The 25,493-nt window shown below is 42.4% G+C and overlaps 1 protein-coding gene across 5 annotated transcripts in view; it reads left to right on the top strand.

Moving 5' to 3' along the window:
* TMEM63B (transmembrane protein 63B) overlaps positions 1-25,493 on the top strand; it is a 74,836-nt gene that overhangs the window by 16,531 nt on the left and 32,812 nt on the right. For 3 of the 5 annotated variants that reach the window (XM_053382878.1, XM_053382881.1, XM_053382879.1), the window contains exons 2-3: positions 23,194-23,392; positions 24,029-24,112. In XM_053382878.1, coding sequence (XP_053238853.1) covers positions 23,216-23,392; positions 24,029-24,112 — 261 coding nt within the window. In that variant the 5' untranslated portion in view covers positions 23,194-23,215. Of the gene's footprint in view, positions 1-23,193; positions 23,393-24,028; positions 24,113-25,493 lie in introns of those variants that run through there. The other 2 variants (XM_053382882.1, XM_053382883.1) reach the window with 2 other exon arrangements.

Here is a 25,493-nt window from a genome sequence, read left to right on the forward strand (position 1 = left end):
GCGAACCAGAGCAGTGCACGGAAACTTTAATGTGCTTTCGAACTGCTAGGTTGGCAGGAGCTGGGACTGAGCAAAGGGAGTTCACCCTGACACGGGGATTCAAACCGCCGACCTTCTGATCAGCAAGCCCTAGGCTCTGTGGTTTAGACCACAGCGCCACCCACATCCAGGAGCCATAGCTCTCCTTAACTTGTTATAACTATCTTTATTTCCTTTAGCAAAGCGGTGGAGAACCTCTGGCCCTTCCGATGTAGACCAGCAACATCTGGAGAGCAACAGGTTCCCTTTTTGTGCTTTAGAACCCACTACTTCCCCCCCTTTGTGGGAGCTGTGGGAAGTTTTAGATTTGTCCAAGGCGTATACAATGCGTGTGTTTCTCTGCTTTCTCACAGAGCAAAGTAATTGTGATGTCAGTATCTGTTTCATAAGTCATGCAGAACAGGGTACCTTTCCCATGGGGTAGTGGTGCTGGATTAGCTCTGTGTAAAACATTGTGCTACTCCACATCAATCATTATAGATAAAGGATGTGTTTGTGTGGGGTTTTTTTTTTTAAAAAAAGTAAACTGCTCTGGAAGCCTTTTCAGTTGAAGAATGGGATAAAAATGCTTCTAAGCAGATTCTAATATAAAAAAAAATATCCAGTGAGTATTTCTCAACTATTTTCATTCAGATTCACTGGTTCCCAAGCCATGTTTTCTGGGCACCTCTCTTATCAGTTTTGTTCCTCTTCTTTTCTGAACCTCCTTTATTAAAGTGTGCAAATTAGAAATAACATAGAGTGCAGGAATAGAACAGTACTGTTGCTTTCTGCGTCTTGGATACATTTCTTTCTCTCTACCAAGCCAGCACAAATGTGGCAATTGTTGCAACAGTTCTACACTGCTGAATCACGGTCACTTTGTTATTCACTAGATGTCCTTTCAGGTCTCCCTCGAACTGAACCCTAAATTACTTATTAATAAACATGTTCGGACTGTGGGTTTTAATGGATTGATTTTGGCCGTTTGGAATGGGGGAAATCGGTTGCATATTGCAATGGTAGTTCTTTCGAACTATGTTTCTGCACTTTGTGACAGTAACACAAAGCGGGACCGTGCAATGAGAGCCTTACTAAAGTTGTCTGTGATGTTTTCTGCAGACCTAATAGAAGTTAACGTTGTTAACAACTGGGTTCATTTGACATCATCTGTGCTTGGCTGTCAGATGTCACGCTACTGCTGACATCAGTGGAAGAGTGTACAGTGGTACCTCTGGTTACATACAGTACCTCGGGTTAAGAACTTTGCTTCAGGATGAGAACAGAAATCGTGCTCTGGCGTCGTGGCAGCAGCAGGAGGACCCATTAGCTAAAGTGGTGTTTCAGGTTAAGAACGGACCTCCGGAACGAATTAAGTACATAACCCGAGGTACCACTGTATGCTTTGCCTGTGGAAGGTCTCAAATGAAATCCCTAACGTCTCCAATTTAAAAATAAAGGCCAGGTAACAGGCAAGTGAATAGGAGCGACCTCAGTCTGAGACCCTGGAGAATGAACTATGTTGGGCTAGATCAGGCTTCCTCAAACTCGGCACTCCAGGTGTTTTAAGACTACAATTCCCATCATCCCTGACCACTGGTCCTGCTAGCTAGGGATCATGAGAGTTGTAGGCCAAAAACATCTGGAGGGCCGAGTTTGAGGAAGCCTGGGCTAGATTAAGGTTACCAGACGTCCCTGTTTCCCAGGGACAGCCCCCAGATTTACAAATCGGTCCCCTGACAAAATCATCTATTTAGTAGGAAGTGTCCCCGGATTTATTGAAAAAAATCTGGTAACCTTAGGCTAGATGGAGAAACACTTTCCATGCAGATATTCTATGCAAACTATAGTCACTTCTTATAAAAGTATCAGTGCTGAAATTATGTACACAAGCCTGCAATATCCCAGAGTCCATTTTTTTTTAATTTAAGCCTGTATCTGCACTTTTCTGCTCACCCGAACCTTTCCTGTCCTCCATAGTGACCATCTATAAAGCCCACAAGACACCAGCAAGCTCGTTCAGCATTACAGAGTTTACTTTTATTAAGCTTCATTGAAGTCCTTCATACTGGTTCAGTAGTCTTTGACTGCCTGACTTGAAGCACTTTTAGAAACTGGAAGGTCAGTCTGGCACCCTAATACTAAATACATTTACTTGGGGCTTTCCTGTTTGTTTGAGCAAAGCACACCCTCAGCTTTATCTTTTGTGGGACAATGCTGTTGGTCGCTTCTTCTGGGTGATGCTCATGAGATGAGAAACAAACATGACATGACATTTGCACTACATACCAATCCTCTACAAAGGCACGGAGATTCTGTCGGCTGATTTCATGTCTCAAGGCAATTTCCCATATATTCTGAGCAGCTGGGCTTTTGTCTATCATCTATTCCACATTTTTCTCAAGTAGCTACTTGGAACCCATTAAATCTTTGTTCAATGAGCAAGGATCTGCTCTGCAAAAAGAAGAGTGCAATTATGCCTGTAATGGGCAGGTGATGTAGCCTAGTAGCTAAGAGGCTGGGGCTCTAAGCGAAAAGATCCCTGGTTCAAATCTTGCTTCTGCCATGAAATTACTAATTTATGTATTTATTTAAAATAGTTATAGCCTGCTTTTCTGAGCAAAGCTCCCCCAATATATATATATATATATATATATATATATATATATATATATATATATATATATATATATATAATGTTGTTGTTGTTGTTTAGTCATTTAGTCGTGTCTGACTCTTTGTGACCCCATGGACCAGAGCACGCCAGGCACTTCTGTCTTCATATATATGTATATATATACTTCCAAAATACGAAATATTTCCACAAGTGCACCAGCATTAAAAGCTTAATAACCAGGAAACAATAAAGCACCCACCCAGCCCAGAATATAAAATCCACTTTCCCAATTCATCCATATCACTGAGCATGCCTCATTTGTAGGCTGTCTGCATGGTCAGCCCAGGACATTTTGCTGCTTCAGACAGAGCCAAGTTGAGATGCATAGCACCTAAGGTCAGTCAAATTATTTCTTGCACAAAAGACAGAAAACCCCGCAAGCACCGTTCCCCATCTCTGATTGTTTTTGGCAATAATAATAATTTTACAAGCTGCCCGTTCAAGACACTCCAAATCAGTAACCATTTCACTAGGATAGGGCCTAGCTTCAGAATCTTTCTAAAAGACTGGTGTATGGTGGTCTTTTGTAGGATGAAAGAAAACAAAATTGAGAGCCCCAAGGCCACCACTGAAAAGGCCCTTACACTGGTGTTAGGCATCAGTAGGAACACACCGCATCTGTAAGAACTTGGATCATTTAGTGTGGCAGCACAGACACTTTGGAACTACCTGCCTATTGATATCAGGCAGGAGCCTTCACTGTATTCTTTTTGGCCCCTGCTAAAGATATTCCTGTTTAGACGAGCCTATCCGGATTTTAATCATAAAATAAAAGTTGGGAAGTTTTTATGAGTTTTAATTTGTTTTAGTCTATCCTATGGTAGAGTTAACTTCCTGTAGGTTTTAAATTATGGTTGTAGATTTTATAGTGCTAATTTTATTGTTTTATCTTTTTTGTAACCCACTTTGAGTCCTCCCTATAATTAAATGGTATATAAATTTTATGAAATAAATAGTAAATCAGCCGCTTTTCTCTTTCCTCCTCCCCACATAACCACCATTTGCAACATGGGAATAATTATCAGCCTATATTACAGGGGGGTTGTAATGATTATAGCAATATGATTGTAGCAATATGATAGTAACACTGCACTATATGTGATAGGCTTTAAATATTCTAAAACACTATATAAATTGCTACTTTTTATCACAGTGGTCTTAAATGCAAACACTCTCAAAGACAGTTCAATAAAATTGATGTAATCCCATTGCAATTAGCTGTCAAGGAGCCATTATAAATAAATTACCTAAATCAGATATTTTTATTTTTATGCCTTTGGTTTGGACATGTCTGCACTGCAGGGTAAGCGTGTGAATGTGTTGGTATATTTTTGTGAAGGTTTTTTGGGGTCATGTTAGCTGAAAGCTGAAATCCCTCTCTCGGAACGGGATAATTTGTGGCCTTGAATTAGAAGCACATCGTGTATCTGTATGCAGTTGGACTCAAAAGACAACAAAGTTCTGTGCATGCATTGCTTGTTTTGCCATTTCTGCAACCTGATACTCATGCACACTTTTGCCTCCTGGGGATTTTTGCTTAATCTCTGGCAAAATCGAGATATTGATGCATAGCAATGATTAGAACTGGCCTTGGGCATTTTGCTACCTGAAAAAATAGTACCTTGCTGCGGAAGAAATTGAAAAGAGAATTGCTGGCACATCACTGCATGTAAGTAACCAATGAGTAACGGTTTGTTTTTATTTATCATCTTCTGTGTTTAAGGCCACAAATTCAGGGAGTAATGTACAATAGGCAAGGTCGCCTTGCATTTAAATAGTGGTATGCAAAGTCTCCACTTGTGAAATTATGCTAGTTTATGCGTGTCAATTAATCCTACAACCCACCCCCCCAGAAGAACATTTGTGAGAGAATGTCTTTCCCCTATTGGGCTTTTAAAGATTGTAATGATAATACATCTTAATTAATGGTCATAGCAGATGAGCGGTCCTGAGAACTGTCGGTTTGAATCTTTCATGGGAAATTATACAAATGGCATTGCAGTGGGGTTAAGGGGAATTAACTCTGCATCTCCTGGATTAGTTTGCATGTTATGCAGCATATATGTGCAGACCTCATAAAGATGTGGCCCCAATCCAGCTTGCAGTTGGATAATGCGCAGTGCAATCCTCTCAAAAACAAGCCCTTTTGAATTCAGTGGGGTTACCCCCAAGTAAATGGGGCTAGGATTGTGGCCTTCGCTGGCATGCCTGTTTTTATCCAAACATGTGACTCCAATTTAGGCAGCCCTTTACGTAATGATTTCTGTTCCAAGAAGCCCTATCCGCCTAAGGCAGTATGGTGATGTCAAGTATGGAGTGGGTAAGGCTATGGCAGGTCTGCAGAGACAGGGGACAAACTCCCTGGAGCAAGGGAGTAAGTATGCAGCATAAATTAAGCAAGCCATTTTCCCTCCTGTATGCCAGCAAGTGATGCTTTTCTCCCAAACCCCAGCCCACCTCCTGATTTAAAACATGCACCTTTGGTGCAACAGTCTGGCACAATTCACACTTTTCCAAGTGTTCCTTCACGCTGAATGATTTGCTTCCTCTTGTTCTAGCACAAGCTATTGAACTGAATCTTATCACCTGGGCAGGGAGGATGTCAGTGTTTTCATGTAGAATTTATTGGTGCTTTCTGCCAGAAAAAGGAGGGGCAGGGGGTTCTCATTCTCCAGAATGCCAATTCCCTCTCCCTCCCTTGTTGTTTTCTTGGTTCAAATAACTGAAGGCCTATGCAAAATATGATCTGTTTCACTTTCTCACCAGCAAGACACTGTAATAATTATTGCTATGTATTTGCATGAGTAGGAGAATGCTATTCGAAGCAGAAAAGGTGACAAGGTAGGAACAAATGATTGCTATTACGTCCTGATATGTAAAATCACAGAATTCAAAAAGGGTGTACTTCCTTTTTCCCATGGCTGTACACTATGTAGCTAGACCTCAAAGGAGGGGTGATGAAGGAGTTGGGATTTAAAAGTGGGTGGGTGGTTGTTTTACCCTGCACCATCAAGAAGCAGGTTATAGGTATGGGATTGTGAATTACAAAAATAATAAAAAATGCTATATGTAGTTATGACACGTCTTTCACAGACCACACAGAAGAGTTTTTGCCATGGTTTTTCACTATTTGTTATGCCATGCAGAAGTTTATATCCTATCTTCATCATGGGCATATCCTTCTTTCTCAAATATTCAAAACTGGGCAGCTGGCTCACATGAGAAAAGTGATACTGGAAAAGAAACTGAGCTAATAAGTAATTCCACAGATGAATTTTAAAAACTCTTCTAGATTTCCTCTGGCTTTTATAACACTGATAAAACAGGAGAGCTCTCTCTCTCTTTTTTTTCACTCACTCACTCACACACACACAAAGAGAGAGAGAGAGAGAGAGAGAGAGAGAGAGAGAGAGAGAGGAGTTTACAAAGTTGATGGCATCCATATAATGGAGTGCACCTCCTAGGTCAGGGGTCGGCAAGGTTTACCTTGCCTGGGTCGGTTCAGCTCCAGTGGAGATCCCTCTGTGGGCTGGATTGCGTGTGCGCATGAGCATGTGCGCCTGTGATTTCTGGCATCTGCACCTGTGCAGACGCAATTTCTGGCTCTGTGGAAGTAAGTCCCCACACCAGTTTAGCGCAGCGCATGGGGACTTGGCAAATGGGCGGCTTGGTTCAGGGGCGGCTCATGGCCGGTTAAACGGCCCCCGTGGGCCTCTTATGGCCCATGGGCCTTAGGTTTCCTACCCCGTCCTAGGTGAAGTCAAACTGCTGTGTTAGCAACACTAAAGTGACCTCCCTGGGGCTGAAGCCTGGGCAGTGTGTATAGATGTCCTGTGCAGCAGAGCAATACATTTGGCATCAGCTTGACTGCAGGAGTTGCCAGAAGGAGGAGTACAAGGGATCCAACCATCTTAGGGACTACACTCCAGATTTGTGTAGGGTTTACTCCTAAGCATTTTCTTCTCTCAAAAATATCCTGCAAGGCAGTGGAGGTTTAGGATCAGAGTTTTCCTTCTCCGAGATGGGCTACCTTCTCAGGTGGACAAGCTTTCCAAATTTATTTTTAAACATCCAGCTATGCCATTTGTCATCCCCATTTCCTCTGGCAATGAATTTCAGAGATCAAATTACTTGTGAAAATGATTTATTTTTAAACTACCCCCTGTGTCTTTGAATGCCCTCCAATTATGTGAAAGAACAAACATATTTATTCATTAATTTATGTATCTCTTATACCCTACTCTTCAACCCTAAAGATTCCAGAGCCACTAACAATTACAAATCATCCAATTATCACATTAAATCAATAATCAATTACAATAAATCACCAGTTTAAAACTGAGGGCCTTCTCAGTAGTGGCACCTGCCCTGTGGAACGCCCTCCCATTAGATGTCAAGGAAATAAACAACTATCTGAATTTTATGAGACATCTGAAGGCAGCCTTGTTTAGGGAAGTTTTTAATGTTTGATGTTTTATCGTGTTTTTAATATTCTGTTGGGAGCCACGCAGAGTGGCTGGGGAAACCCAGCCTGATGGGCAGGGTATAAATAAATAAATTATTATTATTATTATTATTATTATTATTATTATTATTATTATTACCTTAAATTGTAAAATAGTGATAGTGGCAGATGTTAAAACTATATAAGATCAGAAATTTACAACATACATAGAAAAGAACTATACACAAATAAAGACACTCGTAGGACTGCAATAGAGCTCATAAGGTTTATTAAAAATCATTTGGTTTGGACTTAAGATTATTGAACAAATATATTACAACAATTGAAGGATGTACATTAACAAAATTTTGAACAGTATTACTTCATAGTATTAAGTATACATAGAATATAAACAGGACAAATGCATAAAGATAAAGAAACTATAGAGAAACCAGAAGAAGGAGGGAGGGAAGTACAAACTCATTAGAGTTAAAGCATTAAGGTAAAAAGAAATAAGCTATGAATTATGATGGTGAAATTTGTAAAAATTTGTAAAACCAATAAAGATCATTAAAAAAAACCTATATAAGATCTATGCCCGTAAGTAAACATTATACAGTGGTTTACAGTCCTGGTTTAGAAGGGTGTTGTTTTTTAAGTATAGTTTGCTCCATTACTCAACCTCCCCCCCTCCAGGAAGAATTTCTTGACAATCAATTAATCCTTCTTGCAGTTTAAACTCATTACTGCCTGCTGTACCCTTCAAAGGCCATGATAAATGACTCTGCTTCATGGCAGCTCTTAAGGAAGAATCTGGTCCCTTGACCTCTAGTAGCCTGAGTCTGGATTCCATTCTTCTGCATGCTCATTGGTGGAACCTGCTCCCTAGAAGTTGGCTGGAGCATTTGCATACTCTTGCAAGGTGCTGGGATAAACGAAGGCAGCCTGCCAGGTGTGAAATTCCACCCCTTCTGCTTATTCCTAGGGCTGTGGCAAGATTAGAGTGACAGGAATAGACTGTAAACAAACCTGGCCCACTGCAATGAGTTCCTCCCTTTGACTTGGACCGGTGTATTTTTCCATCTCAGAGTGTGGTCAGTCTTAATATAGCCTACAGCTTACTTTGTGGAGGTCTGGATTTTCTCTTTAAGAGCTCCGTCCTATTTAACCTAGTGCTTCTCAAACAAGCTAGCCAATATTCCCACTGCCTGTGCCAGTTAAGCTCTGTCTGCTGCTTCCTGTTTCCACTACATAAGAAAACAGTGATGGCCTAAGTTAAAACAGCTATAGGTCTGTCACTTGTCTGAATCCTGTGCAGTTTCATGGAACATGCCATCCATTGCTAATCATGGCATTATGCACTACATTAAGCAGTGTAACATTAATGATACCATTAAACAGGTCAAGTAAACCAGGTAGCACCTCTGTTGGAGATTGTATGCACCCTTTATCAATTTGTGGCTAGTGTGTTTCCGCATCGTAGAATTGTAAAAAGGGGGGAAATGATTTCCTGGTGAGCAAGGATATATAATATTTTTTCACACTTTTATCCTGCTCTTTCTCCAAGGAGCAAAGCATGGGACGTCATTAGGTTACCTCATTTTGTCAGCGAAAAACACATGACTTCTCCAAGCCTATTCAGTGAGCTCCTTGACTGACTGGTCAGGGGTGAAATAGAGATGGACAATCTATTTACAGCCCATGCTAATTTCACATGCTCATTCACAAGACTGTTGCATCCTGTTTCTGTATTAATCTGCATTTTATTTTATTTAAAATCTGGATTAAAAGTTGCATTTAAATACGGTATATATATATTTATGATAAAAGATGTGTTTAGATAATGCTTCACTTAGTGTGTGCATTCTGATGGCATTTGATCTTAAAATACACATTTTTCTTCCTTTTTTTTTAACCCAAGGGCTGATTGGATTTTAAAAAATTAAGACATTGTCTGAATCAAGGGACAATGGCTTACTGCTATGCTATCAGTCCTGAGGAAGCATTTCATAGGAGTACAAGTTTTAAACACATTTTATCCTGTGCTACTAGCACAATCCTCTAGCACAGAAGGCGTACTGGGAGTGAACTTGAGAAAGGTGTACACTGGTGTGGGCTGAAACCGCCTGCCCAAATATATTGAAAGAATCACTTGTGTCCTTACTGTTTGCCAAAGGGAAATCAGAGTTTAAAGGTAGGTTTCCTGAGAACGATTGACATATGTCTATGCTCAGTCAGTCAGAATAAATTATGGAGCGTTCAGTATTTGAAAGAGTCAGCTGGGGGAAGTAAGGGTGAGGAAGAGGGTATGTGTGAAGGATCTAGTCATTTTTACTTTTCTGGAATCCGCTTTCACCCAGAAGCAATGAACTCTAGTGACTCAGCCTTGACAGCCAGTAGAAAGCTGAACTCTCTCACAGAAGAATGCCTGCATATTAGTTTTCCAGTAGATCCTATGCAGTGAGTATCCAACTCTGGGTGAAGCCCAACTTGTCATGAGTTAATACATGCAGGGTGGGTTCCAAGCACCCCCTCCCCCTGCCCAAACAAATAGCACATTGCAAAGTGTTTTAAAATGGATGGAACTTCCAAGGTGGGGAAGGGTCAAAGGTGGGACAAAAATCCAAAGCGTATCACTGTGTTCAACAGTCCAGTAATACTTTAGATTCCTCCCACAGGCCTGATCATATGCTTGCTGGTTGAGAACTCAACTAACTTGAGTCAACAGTTATGAGATTATTCCCTTGAGTAATCTACTGTGCCTGTGCTCAAAGAGTTGCGCTGACTTCTGAATTGTTATTGAGCTATGTTCAAAGTTTTCCTGTCAGTATATAAAGCCCTTAATGGCTTGAGAACAGGTTACTCAGGGGATCAATTTGGCCTATGCATAGCTATTTAACCACTTTGTTATGCAGAACTTTCATTTTTATAAGTGCCATATGATGAAGGTTTCACATTTACAAGGAGCTGATCTTGTAGTGTGGCAGCACTAATGCATAGGCACTCCTGCCTATTGACATCAGTCAGGAGCCTTTCTATATTGCTTTACACACTTGCTGAAAACTTTATATTTCAGCAACTCTACCCAGACATTTTTTAGACATTTATGTTAGGTTATAATGCTTTACTGGCTTTATCTGTGTTTTATTAACTATCATGTATACCTACTATTTTAACAGTTTTGTGGATTTTAGCAATGATTTGTTTATAATTATATTGTGTACACCACTTAGAGAGTTTTATAATTAAACTGTCTATAATTTTTTCTAAAAGCCACAAGCAAAGGAAGGGGAAATGTCTATATTGGCTGTTTGATGTGAAAGATTCACAGCTTGAATCCTGGATAAGAAATGGCATTCTCATATGGTGAATCAATGATCTCTATGCAAGAACGGGGGGGGGGGACCTGTTCTCTGCAATTGACACCAAGGTGATCATACTTTGCATTTTGTACACCAAATTTGCACAGAGAGCTCAAACAGAAGTTTTCTGGATACTTGCCCCAACAACTGCCTTTCCTTGGAGATTTTCACAAATCTGATAAATCTGGAAGAATTGGAATAGCTTGTTGCATGATGGAAATGTCATTTTAAATATATCTTTTTATAAAAGTATGTCTATACTGCCCACTCACATAAAATATCAAAGTGGTGCACAGCATTAACTATTTTTAAAAGAATACAAAATAATGACTGGATTAATCGGTTTCTCTAAAAAAAGGAAATTTAACTGAGTAGGCTCATTGGTATAAGAGAGTCTTCAAGAGATCTCTGGAAGTTGACTGCTGAATCTCTGTTAGAAGAGAGTTCATAGCATGGAACTGGTGACACTAAACCTTTGGCCTGATATTAAGCAGCTGTTGAAAAGGGGAAGATGTCTAGTTGGGATTTACATTTAGCTGATGTTTTTCAGGTTATCAGTTATATGTGTGTATTTTAGAGTATGCTGCTGTCCTGGAACCTAACCAAGATGGACTAGAAATCCTGGCATAGGATGGACCAGAAACGTAAACATGCAATACAATTCATAGGGTCCAGAGACTTAGGAGAGGAGACTCTAGATAATCCAAGAAACGGAATGGAGGTCATTAAATGTCAGACAGGCAATTTTCTGGTTTCCAATTTTTACCTTTAAGCTTACAGACACATGTGCAATATTCTGCAGCGAAATGATACTTTTAATACCTTTCCGTGACATTTTGCTTATGTAACCTTCATCCCACCTTCCATTAATGCTGTTGTAAATTACTGCATACTGATAGGCTGATCATCCTTGAAGGCTAAGATATTATCTGTTTCATGTCATTAGAAAATGATTCCTTTCCTGTTAAGTGTGACCATTTCCTGACTTCTCTCCTTTTGATGAGACTGGAAGCCTAGAGATCAGACTAGTCAGAATAGTGTGCTAACTGGGGTGAACTCTCTCTGCTGCAATTCTATGCATATCTACCTGGAAACAAGTCCCACCGAGTTCAGTGAGGATTACTATTAGGTAAGCATATAGGATTGCAATCTAAGAGGCCCAAGTCTTCCTGCTGGTCACTAATGAGACTTGAGGGTAATAGGTGATGGCAGAGTAGCCTTGCAGCAACTAAGCTGCTTCTGCTTCTAGATGAGGCAACTCTGTAACCAGCCACCCTGCCAACAAACATCTCTTTGTCTATATCTCTGATATTTTAACTGTTAATTTGCTAAATTTGCATTTTATGCATCTTGTTAGCAGCCTGGGCTCCTGTGGGAGGAAAGGTGGAATATAAAAATGAACAATAAATGTGCTGCCGCAGACCTTATAACTAGGAGCTAATTTTTCCACATGGGATTCTGGGATTGCCCCAGGCTCTGGTGATATTTTCTGCTTTGATCAGGTATGATGCTCTTTTACTCTGTACCAGTTTAGGCTGTGCGTTTGTTGTTGTTGGCATATTCTTACCAGTGCCAGAGGCGTGTGTTCTTTTGTCACAGCTGTAGCCTGACAGACATGCCGGATGCCCTGCACCATGTTTATTTTTACCTGTTGATGTACAACACCTCTCTGTTGCCATTCCAGGATGTTGCTTGCTTGCTTCAATGCTGGCTTTTGACTCAAAAGGTTATTTCCTTATATCTCCTGTCACTCATCAGCACTTACATCCTGTTGTTTCCTCTGCTGAGCAAATAGACTTTCTCTCCGAAAGATAATGATGTAGACGAGGGTGTCAGATTCTATTAGCTATAGCAAGCGACCACAGAGACACTTCCTTCCAACTAAAGCTGCTGGGGCACAGAGAGGCCCTGAACTCTAGTCCAGCACACAGAGACCACCTACACCCTGTCATCGCAGGCTTGCTTTTTAAGTAGTACAGTATTCCCATATTCCACTAACCCATAATTCTAAAACAACCTTCGCTGACCTGGTGCCCTGCTGATGTTTTAGATTACAACTCCCATCAGCCCCAGCTACGTCGAACTTTGGGAAGCTCCAGGGAGCCCTCCTTCCTGTTTACACTACAGAGCGTGTATAAAGTTCCATTATCAGACATTAGTCCAGCCACCAGCTTGTCTCTCCTGGGGTCAGGCGTTCCTTTAAGAGGCTTGGCTGCCAGCTGCCAGGTTTGTTTCTTTGTTTATTGCTTTTGACACCCACTGCAGTTGAAGCCTCACTTGCCTGTGTGTTGCTTTTCTGCTCTCGACTCCCAATTCCTGTCCTAACTGCATCTCTGTACGTGTGTACATACCAATTACTAAATTAAGTGTCACCTTACGACTATGGGGATAGATCTCCTACTCCCCAGTTCCCTTGATCATTAGCATCCAGCAGCAAGCATGTAATTGTATAACGGTGTCTCTTGTAACATTTAATAATATTTGCATTGTTATCGTCGTCTTCTGCTGGGACTAGGAACTTGTACGTGGCATAATTCCTTTCACAGAAATAAATTCAGAGAAAGAAAGAAAGAAAGAAAGAAAGAAAGAAAGAGAAAGAAATGTCTTCCTACAGTACGATTCATTAGACCTTCTCACACTGCTTTCCTCATACATGTGCTGAATCTTACAATGCAGTTCATGCTTATCGGAACAGTCTCCCACTTCACATGTTAATGTACTTAAGGCCTATGTGAAGACACATAGGAACACATGAAGCTGCCTTACACTGAGTCAAACAGGCTGGATTTGATTTAAATCAAATTGATTTAAATCACAATTTAAATCACTAGTCAGTAAGACTTGATTTAAATCTTTTTTTTTTTTTTGGCAGAAAGATTCATTCTTGCTGGTATAATCTTAATATTTACAACCAGATGAAGGTTTCATTTTTGGAATAATAAATTTTCAGAGTAGTTTTTACAGTTATATCAAAAATTACTGATTTGGTTATACCATTAGAAATACTGGTACATAGACAGATAATTATGAAATTATTGTGAGGTTTAATAAGGTAACTGTTTATATTTGGACAACTTTTCTGCTGTACTTTACTGGAAGGAGAAAAATAATAATTTCCTTAATAACAATTTATTTAACTAAAACAATAGCATTATAGCATATGGATCCATGTTTGTTAACTGATGTGGTTTAACAATTTTAAAAAAACAACAACAACTTAGACTGAGTTTTAGCACACATGAAAAACTTAAAACAAATCTTTATTTCCTGATGAATAGCCTTTGGACTATAATGTAACTTAAATAGAAAACTATATTTCGAAAGATTTTTCCTCTAAAAGTGTTTTATTTTAAAAATCTGATTTAATTTTTTTTTTAATCCATTTTTGATACTTTAAAAAGAAAATCATTGATTTTTATCCACCCTGGGGTCAAGTCATTGGTCTATTGTACTCAGCATTGTCTACAGTAACTGGCAGCAGGTGTCCAGGATTTCAGCCCTACCTGGAGATGCCGGGCATTGAACCTGGGACCTTCTGCATGCAAAGCAGATGCTCTACCATTGAGCTATGGCCCTTCCCATTTTAGTTAATGAGGCATGCTTATTGCTGTACCAGTTTAGTTTTAGTCCATATATGAGTGCTATTAAACCTAATTATTTCTCTCCAGCATATTGACAAAATGTGTGGATATAGGAAGGGCTTGCATACAGAAGGTACCCCAGCTGATGTGGGAGACCTGCTTGTTCAAAAGCATAAATGTCTTTTCAAAAACCAGTCACTTCTGTTACATACAGAAGCGTCTCCACCCCCAGCATTCTGCCTGGACACTGAGGTCCAGCGCCGAGGGCCTTCTGGCAGTTCCCTTATGACAAGAAGCAAAGCTACAGGGAACCAAGTAGAGGGCCTTTTTGGTAGTGGCACCCGCCCTGTGGAACGCCCTCCCATCAGATGTCAAAGCGATAAACAACTACCTGACATTCAGAAGACATCTTAAGGCAGCCCTGTTCAGGGAAGTTTTCAATATGTGACATTTTTTGTTTTTGTGGAAGCTGCCCAGAGTGGCTGGGGAAACCCAGTCAGATGGGCGGGGTACAAATAATAAATTATTATTATTATTATTATTATTATTATTATTATTATTATACATACATGCCTGAAATAAATAGCCATGGGTTCTTAACTGGGTAGATAATGATTGCAGAGCGCTATGTGGAAGTACAGTTCAGATTTTTATCCTGAAATTATGATTTGCTGTGCCCTTCTACAAATGTACATTAACATCGCTTCAGGTTCAGGTTCATCTATCTTAGAAGCATCTACCTTTACAGATGCCCTGGCAACTGAAATCCCAGGACAACCCAACAGCCAAAAGCTAGCATAGTTGAGCTGATAACATGTTATGCATTTGAGGCACTAGCTTAAAAAACGTTTTAAGAAATAGCCTCTACCACAAAGCGAGTCAGAAAATGCATCTAATGCTTTACATTGAAGGAAAGGGGCATTAAAAAGTAGACAGTGTTAAACCTGTTTTTGTGGGCTGCAGTAATTTTGCAAAGGGTTTTTATGGCTTACTTAGGACAAAGATCAATAGAAGCGAGAGAAAAGGAGAAAGAGAGAAAGAATGAAAACAGAAGAATGTGCCATGAAGCACACAACCGAAGGAAGTTTGGGCCAAAGGGCAATTATATGAAAAACTGCTGCTACAGAACAGCAGGAAATATATGTTCTAGCTCGAGTAATTATTTAAAAAGATTCACAGAAATCTGCTATGTATTCCTAGCTTTAGTAAGAATGGAAAATGCTTGTCACATTTCACTGTCCCGGGGTCTGCTATGAGAATGTGGCCTAGAAAAGACGCTGCAGTGTTGCACATGTTTGTTAGTGCTCATTTCTTCCTAAATAGGCTGTATATTGGACTGGTCCAGTCGTCTCTCCTTCTTCACAAATCAAAGACTCTGCTGCTATATTATGGCGTGCCCATGCTGCACTCTGCCACAATGGGAGTTCAGTCCAATGGCAAAACTGTCTTCTCGCTCAACAAGCGACTCTTTGTCAACCAGCCTTGCACAGTCAAGTCCACTGCCTGCCTGGTGTCAACCCCTGCTGTGCAGAATGCAAATGACGCTGCACAGACCTCCCTGAGCTGCTCTTCCCAGACAGCCCTGCAAGTGTATCTGCACACAAGGCACAAAAGTAGAAGAGAAATTGGCTTCACCCAAGTTGTATGTGCAGTCCCTGGTGAAATCTCAGGCGCTGCCTCCAGCTGCCGTTTATTTATTCGCCCAATTCATTTGTGCCCTGCTCTGTCCTGCCACTGCAATTGTAGTGCTCAGGGTGGCTTAAAACATGCAAACGTTACAAAATCGTGCACATTTTTTTAATTAAAAAACCCCCAAAAGTAGTAAAGGAGAAACAGCTGGTAGATGAAAGCAACTAAGGAGGGATCAGTGCAGACCAGCTTGAGCAAAAAATGTATTTGACTCGTGGTAGAAGACCAAGAGAGAGGGGGCAAACCAACTTTCTGAGGTAGAGCGTTCCATAATCCAGGTGCAGCTGCAGAGAAGGCCCTGTCTTGTATCCCAACCAATGGCGCCTCAGCCATAATTGAGATGCAGAGGGAACTCTCTCTAACAAGTCATAAGGAGGATGTGGGATAATTTGGCAGAAGACAGTCCTCTTCTGCCATTGACCCAAGCCATTTTAGGGTTTAATGGTCACTTATAGTTGAGACTGGAAATGGGCAAGAAACCAAGGCCGCTGCCCTGAAATAAGAGATGCAAACAGCTCAAAATAGGTCTCTGTCCTCCTCCTCCTCCTGTAACTTTATCAATATAGGTAGGGCACAAGCCATCAGCAGTTAAGCTCAGCAGAGGGCAAGGCTGGACCACTTTGTGTGTTGGAAAATCATTGCCACATGTACAAGATTCCCTCTTTGCCTTTCAGAGCAAGTCTAAAACAACTGGAGAATTTAGGTTTGTTGTCTTGCTAGGGGGAGGGACGATCCATAAAATAAATCCCAAAAAGGAGACTGCTAAAAAAGTTCCCTTCACTCACTTTGTCAATCTGCCTCATGTCTCCCATTCATAAGTAGAATGTTACAGCAAATATCCATGCTGCTCGTTTAGGCAAAAATCCTTTAAAAAGTTTTATAAAATTAAGAAGTTCTTACAGGGTAGTCTTAAGTGCTTTTCTGGCTCCCTCTCTTTCTGTTTAAAAAACCTTTCTAGCTAGTTAGAGCAAGAAGAAAGCACAGTGCTTTCAGAAACCTCCTACTGAAAAGTCTCTGGAAACTGTAGTACATTAGGATCTGCCACCTTTTCCTGGATAAATGTACAAAGAAAAAGATGGATGCCCCCATGTATCTTTGGGGTACAGCCATCTTTTTTCTGTATCGTGTCTCTCTAAGGCACGGCCCTTGCTTAGAAGGGTTCGTGGACATGTAATCTACTCCATGTGTTTACATTCTAATCCAAGCATGACCTGTCCAATGCAGACTAAGGAGTTTTTATTCAGATTGTGGGGCCTGCTCATCTCTAGTCATTGAGCATAAAGAACTACCTGTAATATAAAGCCATTGTTTCTTGTTTATTCCTCTTCTTTCAAAGCTCCTGTCTAACATCTGAAAATAACTGCAAGTAGGGGACTCTTCAGTGAAAGATCCCCCTGTATTGGGAAATCTGTGATGTAGACATGAGGGAGTCCGTCTTCACACCCCTATTTCCAGGATACGGGAGAGGAGTGGTTCAGAGAGAAAAAAGGGAGAGATCAGTTTAATTCTAATACGAAACAAATGATTAAGTGAAAGTGACAGCTTGGATAACACTGTTTCATAGTCTATCGGGACTGGATGACAGTGGATTAGAAAGAGACTCTTTTGAAGAATCACAGCTGTGAGACAATGGGAAGTTCCTTATGAACTGACTACTGTCACAGGCTACCCAGTTTAATTTATCTCACTGCTAAAAGGTTATTCTGTTCCTCACTTTCCCACCCACACCTTCATTATCACTCTCCTTTCACCTCTCTCCCCCAGGAGCCTGGATTTGGGGCAGAGGTGGCAGCCTTCTACCTGAGCAGTCACAAGGGATGCCTTGACCACATAGCACTTCCACCATCCTGCATATGCCTCTGTCTTTTCAACAGCAATAGTGAAATGTCTGAGGTGGAAGAATAGCCTTGGGGGGGGGTGTTTCTGGGGAGAGAGGCCTGACTGACTTAGTGGTGGTGGGGACCCAGGCACCAAAGATGTTCAAAAGGTGGGCCTTGAGGAGGGTTGAAAAGCAGTCCAGAATGATTGAATGTAATAACTATTAATACAAATACACTCCAATAATACCAAAATGTTGACCTACTCCAGTAAGGACTGGACCATTAGGTCCAGTCGTGACCTACTCTGGGGTTGCGGCGCTCATCTCGCTTTATTGGCCGAGGGAGCCAGCGTACAGCTTCCAGGTCATGTGGCCAGCATGACAAAGCCGCTTCTGGTGAACCAGAGCAGCGCATGGAAACGCCATTTACCTTCCCGCCGGAGTGGTACCTATTTATCTACGTGCACTTTGACGTGCTTTCGAACTGCTAGGTTGGCAGGAGCAGGGACCGAGCAACGGGAGCTCACCTCGTCGCGGGGATTCGAACCGCCGACCTTCTGATCAGCAAGTCTTAGGCTCTGTGGTTTAACCCACAGCGCCACCCTTGACCTACTCCAGTAGCTTAGTACTAAATGTGATAGAGAATGAAGCCTAACACAGAAGTAAAAATGCACTACATGCAAAGGCAAACCGGTTCCCATTTGACAAAAGCAACATGGGCTTCTCTACAGCTAACCTTCATGCATTAGTTGGCAGCCGCACCTCTCACTTGCAGCAGCCTTTCTCCAATCTGCCTTCAACATCTCCCTATCTCTTCCCCACCTTCGAGAGGTATGCAGACTGGATGCATTCTGGTGGTTCAACAAAGATGCAAGAAAGGAATCTGACCATGAGTTGCTTGTATTGAGGAGCTTGGTTAGATGGGACCTTGTTGGCTCCTTCTCTCACCTGGTCCCTGCTGGGCTGGAAGTTGCAGCACCACACTGGCTCTATCAAGGGTAGCACTGCAGACAGTGCAGCAGAGATGAAGACAGCATTTTCCTTTCCTTTCCTAAGCTGCTATGGTGCCCCCAGGAGCTGAGGCACCTGGATTTAACAGTGTTTCGTGGCAAAAAACTGTAGCAGAAGATAATTGGGGCAGCAGTACCTCTGCTTTGGGATCTTCTTGCTCTTCAGCAGTTGTGCAAGAAGGACACACAAATTTATGGGTCTAACTGCATCCATCTGATGAGGCATCTCTTCTGCCATTGACTCTCTATATGTGTTTATTAGTGCATTTCAAAGCATGCTTCCGATCAGGGATATCTATCAGTACTGACTTCCCGGCCAGAAAGTACTGGGTAAGGAGTGGCTTATCAAAACCGACCACCTGAACGTGCGAGCTAGAAAGTTTTCATGGCAGTGAGCAAACAGGGTATGGAGCTCTACAGTCAGCTGTTGAGCACTCAAGCTTTTGAGCTTTTGACTTCTAGACTTCAAGAGATGTGTAACTGAGAGGCAGGGAAATCAAGCTCCATGCAGAGAAAAATAATATTAGCATTTTGTATTCTATTAATATATAAAGAAGAACAGAAATGTGTTGTTATTATTAGAAACAGTTCTACCTCAATGGATATGCTTCCTCGGGAGGTCCTGTGCAAATATTGTGCTGGATAAGAACTCGCTAGGTGGCCTTAGGGAAGTCACTGTTGCTGACCCTCCATTCCACAACTGCACTACAGTGGTACCTCGGGTTACAGACACTTCAGGTTACAGACTCCGCTAACACAGAAATAGTACCTCGGGTTAAGAACTTTACTTCTGGATGAGAACAGAAATCATGCAGCGCGGCGGCAGCAGGAGGCCCCATTAGCTAAACTGGTACCTCAGGTTAAGAACATTTTCAGGTTAAGAACAGACCTCCAGAACGAATTACCATAAGTTCTTAACCCGAGGTACCACTGTACAGGGATAATTTCAGTCTACCTTACAGAGCTGTTGTACGTAAGATAATATGTGTGGAGCTATTTGAACAATTCAATTTCTAAGTCTTAATATTATTGCTACACTAATAGGAGAACTTCGCCTAAGGAACTAATCTTTGTTCTTGCAGCTTACCACACATTTATGTCATTTATGTCATTGAGGCTTGCGCAGGAGAACTTCCCTGTGGGTTGCGTCTCATTGGGCAAATCTGCCTGGATCCCCATTTAGCCACCATAAGGCTCGCGGGTGGCGCTGTGGGTAAAACCTCAGTGCCTAGGACTTGCCGATCGTATGGTCGGCGGTTCAAATCCCCACGGCGGGGTGAGCTCCCGTCTTTCGGTCCCAGCTCCTGCCCACCTAGCAGTTCGAAAGCACCCCTAAGTGCAAGTAGATAAATAGGTTCCGCTTTAAAGTGGGAAGGTAAACGGTGTTTCCGTGTGCTGCGCTGGTGCTGGCTCGCCAGAGCAGCTTTGTCACGCTGGCCACGTGACCCGGAAGTGTCTCCGGACAGCGCTGGCCCTCGGCCTCTTAAGTGAGATGGGCGCACAACCCTAGAGTCGGACACGACTGGCCCGTACGGGCAGGGGTACCTTTACCTTTTAAGGCTCGCCAAAATCCACTGCCTGTAGTAATTGTTTTGCATTGTCGCATGTTAGGGCTGCAAAATATGGTTTAGCAAGTGCCTCCTAAGCAGTATACAGTGGTACCTCAGGTTACATATGCTTCAGGTTACATACACTTCAGGTTACAGGCTCCACTAACCCAGAAATAGTACCTCGGGTTAAGAACTTTGCTTCAGGATGAGAACAGAAATTGTGCTCCGGCGGCGCGGCGGCAACAGGAGGCCCCATTAGCTAAAGTGGTGCTTCAGGTTAAGAAAAGTTTCAGGTTAAGTACGGACCTCCGGAACGAATTAAGTACTTAACCTGAGGTACCACTGTAATATGGTCCTGAAAGCTCCTCAGTCTTTTTCATTGTAAGTTCCTCCTTCAGTGGAGAATGTTGCAGATTCCTGGCTCTTCTGCTGTCCACTTGCTTTCTCTCCCCACCCCCATTGCCTTCTCCAGGTTATTCTCAGGTACCTTGGTTTCCCAGTTCCTCCCAGTAGCTGTCTCATTAAGAATCCTTGCTTGCAGAGTTTACGCCCACTCGCTTTCCCAGGGCTCAGGCCTGGCCTTCTGCTTTTTGTCTCTTAATCCATCCACTGCTGCTGCAGCATCTCCCTGCTTTTTTTTCCACCCCGCCTCTGTATTTCTTTTAATGCGTTGCATGGCTCCCTTCCCAGATCTTTTGGGCCTCCTATTAAGCAAGTGAAGCCTCAGCCTTGCGGTGATTCCCTGTGTGCTCCACATGTCAATCAATACCCTGCGTGGCCCTTTGTTTATCATTCCTCTGCCAGCTTGAATCCCTGTGAGCAGGCCTCATCCAAGCCAATAAGGAATTAATTTGTGGAAGCAAAGACAAGACTCCTGTGATATGACAGTGCATGTTTCATAATAAAGTGTGTTTCGTTTCCAGCAACGCTGTTGGGATGCTGCTATGTTTTTGGGGCTAAATAGCTCGAGTGGGTGGTTTTTAATATTAGGCCATGTTTGCAGTGTACGTTCATCACTGATAGGTCCTGGATTGAGGAAATGTGTGGTGCACATTTGATTTGAGATTGGACTTAGCAATGTTAACTAAGCTTAAGCGTTCTACTACATTCCTCACTGTTGGCTGGGGCTGATGGGAGTTGTACTCAAAAATATCTGCAGGACACCAGGTTGGGAAAAGGTGTCCTCCTAGCTGGAAGACAGGCACATTTCCAGTTTGGTTTGGTTTGTTTCTAGCTGCCTTGGACCCTGGGAACCTACTTGGTGCCTCTTGGCAAGTCGTGCTCGCTGCAATTAGAGAAAAGTAGTGGCTGTGCATTTACAACTGATTGGACAGAACAAATGATATACTCCAGGGTATACTTGCCTAGTGCTGGATGTTCCCATTGCACCATAGAACAATTGCAGACAGTCCTTGGGGCACATGCAAGCTCCAGAATTAGGAGCATTTCGAAGTCTCAATCTAGCACTAAAGCAGATAAGAAGCCCCTGAAATGGAGCCAAATATTATTTATAGATTCTCAAATGTTTCAGATCAATAATGTTTCAGATCATTTAAAAACAACAACCTGCCTTCAAACCAGTGCTATCGTTCTAGAAAAAGAGATGCTGGAACTCACCATGAACACCTCCCTCATTCTCTCAGTATGGCAATGGCGCCCACCTGAGAGGTGCTGGAACTGAGTTCCAGCGAGTTCCAGCTGAAAAAAGCCCTGCTTCAAACACTCTGCAGATTTGTCAGGTTTATATATTCAGGGTTATAGTTATATGATTTGATGAGATGCGCTGCAAGTTTGTTTTCAGTCTTGAGCCTTTGAACTATGAAAATGTTACAGCTTTGACCTTTTTTCCCAGCTATGCATCTGGAGGGGTAGCTTTAAAAATAAAGGGAACTCAGAAGAGGAGGAGCCAGCTGTCAGAAAGCAATAAGCACAAGAATATTTCAAAGGGTGATCAACGTCTTTTGGAATATTCAATAGAATTCTGGCCATGCTTCTGAGTCCATAACTCTTTTCAACATGGGTGAATATTAATTATGATGAAAACACATTTTCAATGGCTATTGGGCATGATAGTTAAAAGGAGCACCCATGCTCAGAAGCAGTCTGTCTCTTGAGATTCAGATGCTAGAGATGAAGTGGAGGAGAGATGAACCTTCATGTCCTGCTTTTAGGCTTCCTAGAGGCATCTGCCTGATCCTTGTTATAATATAGAATGCTGGACTAGAATGTCCTTTGGTCGGATCCAGCGAGGCTGCTATGGCTCTTATGTACATAGAGGTGGTGAAGGTCTCTTTGTGACCCCCTGTACCAGAGCACGCCAGGCACTCGCTTGCTTTATAGGTTTCAGGAATGAAAGGTTGACTCATCTTGTTCATGATGCATAGATTGGCAACCTGAAACCACTCCTAGTTATGTACCTTTCTACAAGTGATCTGTTCAGGCCTGGCAAGAACAATTTGTTCCTCCCCCCCCCCCCGTCTACTGAATGCAAAGAAAGAGGGGGTGGGAAAAGGGGGTAGCAGAAATAAAAAAATTAAAAGGGGGGAGAGAGAATGACTACACCCACTGGTGGCTTTGACCACATCACTGTTACCATGTAGTCTCCAGATTACTCCGACTAGGTGGTCTAACACCTGGATAGCTCACTTGGTTAGAGTGTGATGCTGATAATGCCAAGGTTGCAGGTTTGATCTGCATATTCCTGCATTGCAGGGGGTTGGACTTGATGATCCTTAGGATCCCTTCCAACTCTATAATTCATTGTATAATCCAAAAGAATGTGGTCCTCTTCAGAAAAAGGGTTCTCCACCTGCCTGCACTTCCTAAATTTGACTGAAGCTTGGTGATTCAAACACTTAACTACTCTCTTTTGAACTTGTGCAACACAAAAAGGACGCTGAACAGCAGGGGCCAAGGGGGCTGGGAGATGAAGGTTTGGTCCTCCTCGAGCTCTTTAGCTGCTTCCTTCTTGTATGCAAGTGGAAGAGCTTCCCAAGCCACCCTTTTCTTTGCCTCTAACCAGGTTTTCCTCTTCCTTCCACAGGGAAGACAATGAAGTACTAGAGATGCTTCCCTTTGTGTTCGCCATCCTGGGCTCAGCAGAGGCTACCTGCAGGACCGCCGCCTGCAACAACACCACCAAGGATTACTGCTACAGCGCCCGCATCCGCAGCACTGTGCTGCAGGGCTTGCCCTTCGGAGGGGTGCCCACCGTCCTTGCCCTTGATTTTATGTGCTTTCTTGTAAGTATGTTGGCAGTGTTGCTGTCTGGCTTGGCACTTGAGCTAGGTCTCTTCCCCCTGCATCTGTCACAGAAGGAAAGTCAGATGTCATAAGGAGATATGTCCAGTGCCATACAGCAAAAGATTCTGAAGGGAGAGGAACAGGTGACCACGCAGAGCATAGGAATCTTGCCTCAAGTGCTAGAGTCATTTGCAGATCCTGTATGTTTTCAAATGTTTTCACGTGGACAGGAAACTTCTCTCTCTCTCTCTCTCTCTCTCTCTCTCTCTCTCTCTCTCTCTTGTTCTGAAAGTTGAGATGCTGGAAAAATCTGTGTCGATGCCAAATACTTCCCAGACATCCACACACTACTGCTACTAGCACTTTGCAAAATCGTCCACAACCTTCATTAGAGTTTCTTGCTAAAGGACCGAATAAAAATTAAATTGTTAGAATAAGAGGCGTTTGCATATTTTTATGTTGTGTGCATATACTATTTTGCAAGCAATGTGGAGAATTTAGCTTTCTCTATGGTGGAAACAAAAAGCTATACTATGTTTTTTATATATCACTGGGGGCACTGCAGTTTGGTGGAGGACAGAGTATCTACTAACCAGGGACCTTGGCCTTACATTTCCTTATTTGCTTTTCTGCAGGCACTGCTGTTTGTTTTTTCCATTTTACGTAAAGTGGCCTGGGATTATGGGCGTCTGGCACTGGTGACTGATGCTGACAGGCAAGTGGAACTCTCTCTCTCTCTTTTTCTCCTAGAAAGTGGAGAAACATCCTCTTTTGTCAAATAACTTCACCTAGAAGTTAGGCTCAGTTACTGAAATGCAGTCCAACAGGTTAGCGTTTTGCAATCCATCTGTGGGCCAGAACTCTAAAGAGGTACTTTAGGTGCACTCAAGTATTCGGTAATACCTAGTGATTTTTTTCTTCTTCTTTAGACAACAGTCCCTCAAGTCCTATCATAAACTTCTTTTTCCTGCAACTCCCTCAGTTTTGAAAGAGGTGTGATGTGGAGGGTTATTGCTTGATACACTCACATCCTTCCAAGTTTCCTTTTGGTGTATGCAGTTCTTTAGATGTAGCTGGTGCCCACATACAATATACCCCTTCTCCTAGCATAGTAGAAGATCCAGCCTGACTAGTCCTGGGTGGCTCATAAAACGTCTGGCCATCCAGTCGTTTCAGGGCAGGGGAGGCAGATGAGTGATTGCACAGCAACCCAATAACTTGCTCCTCCACCATTTCACACTAGGGATGTGGAAGAGGGTGTGGACCCTCTGCCTAGGATATTCAAGGTCAAATGACCAGCCCTTTTAGAAGAGCAAGTGATGACAGCCTCATATATGCTAGTAGTGAACTCCTTCCCCAAGTGATGATTCTTATGTAGCAAAAAGGTCGCCATTCATGCACAAGAGGGAGCTAATGGGGGGGGGGATGGACCCAAAGTTTCCAGAAGTACCAAAATGAGAGGGGACTTCAGCAGGGGTATCCCAAAAACAGTCCCTTGAGGAATCAGGTGGGCACAGAATCTGACGGACTGTTGGAGAGGCATGATGAGCTGAGAACCCAAAGTGGAAGCATTTTATACTGCAGCATTTTATTGCAGGTTCCACATTGTTATTTTTACATACATACATTCTGCTCGGGAGGGCAAAAGTACAATCACTAAGTATGTATCCGATCAAATAGCAACTTCTTCCTTTTGATGCCAGCAGTAAGGATTCTTTTAGTAGAGCAGCAGTTAAAACTCATTAGTATGAGATACAGGCCAAAGGTCTGTAAAAAAAAAAAAAAAAGGAGGAATGTTTTGGCACAGGGGTGATAAGTCAACAGTGAGGGTGCCAAAGTGAGCGTCTCTGGGGACAGCTGTCAAAAGTTTAGGTGCAGCCACAAGACGACGCAACCCTGGTGTTGGTGAGAGTTCAGAGGTGCATGATTCATAAATAATTATCTGAAACACAGCAGTTCACAGACCCGAAGAGACAGAGAAAGCCTGCCAAGGAACGGTACACAGACGATGGGGGAAAATTGTTACAGGGTTGCAAGGTTGTGGTTGCTGCTTTCTTAGCCTGCAAAATTGCTTACAAGGCAGACAGATCTTTGATCTTT

Source organism: Podarcis raffonei, chromosome 3 (assembly GCF_027172205.1).
Source record: "Podarcis raffonei isolate rPodRaf1 chromosome 3, rPodRaf1.pri, whole genome shotgun sequence".
Lineage (NCBI taxonomy): Eukaryota > Metazoa > Chordata > Lepidosauria > Squamata > Lacertidae > Podarcis > Podarcis raffonei.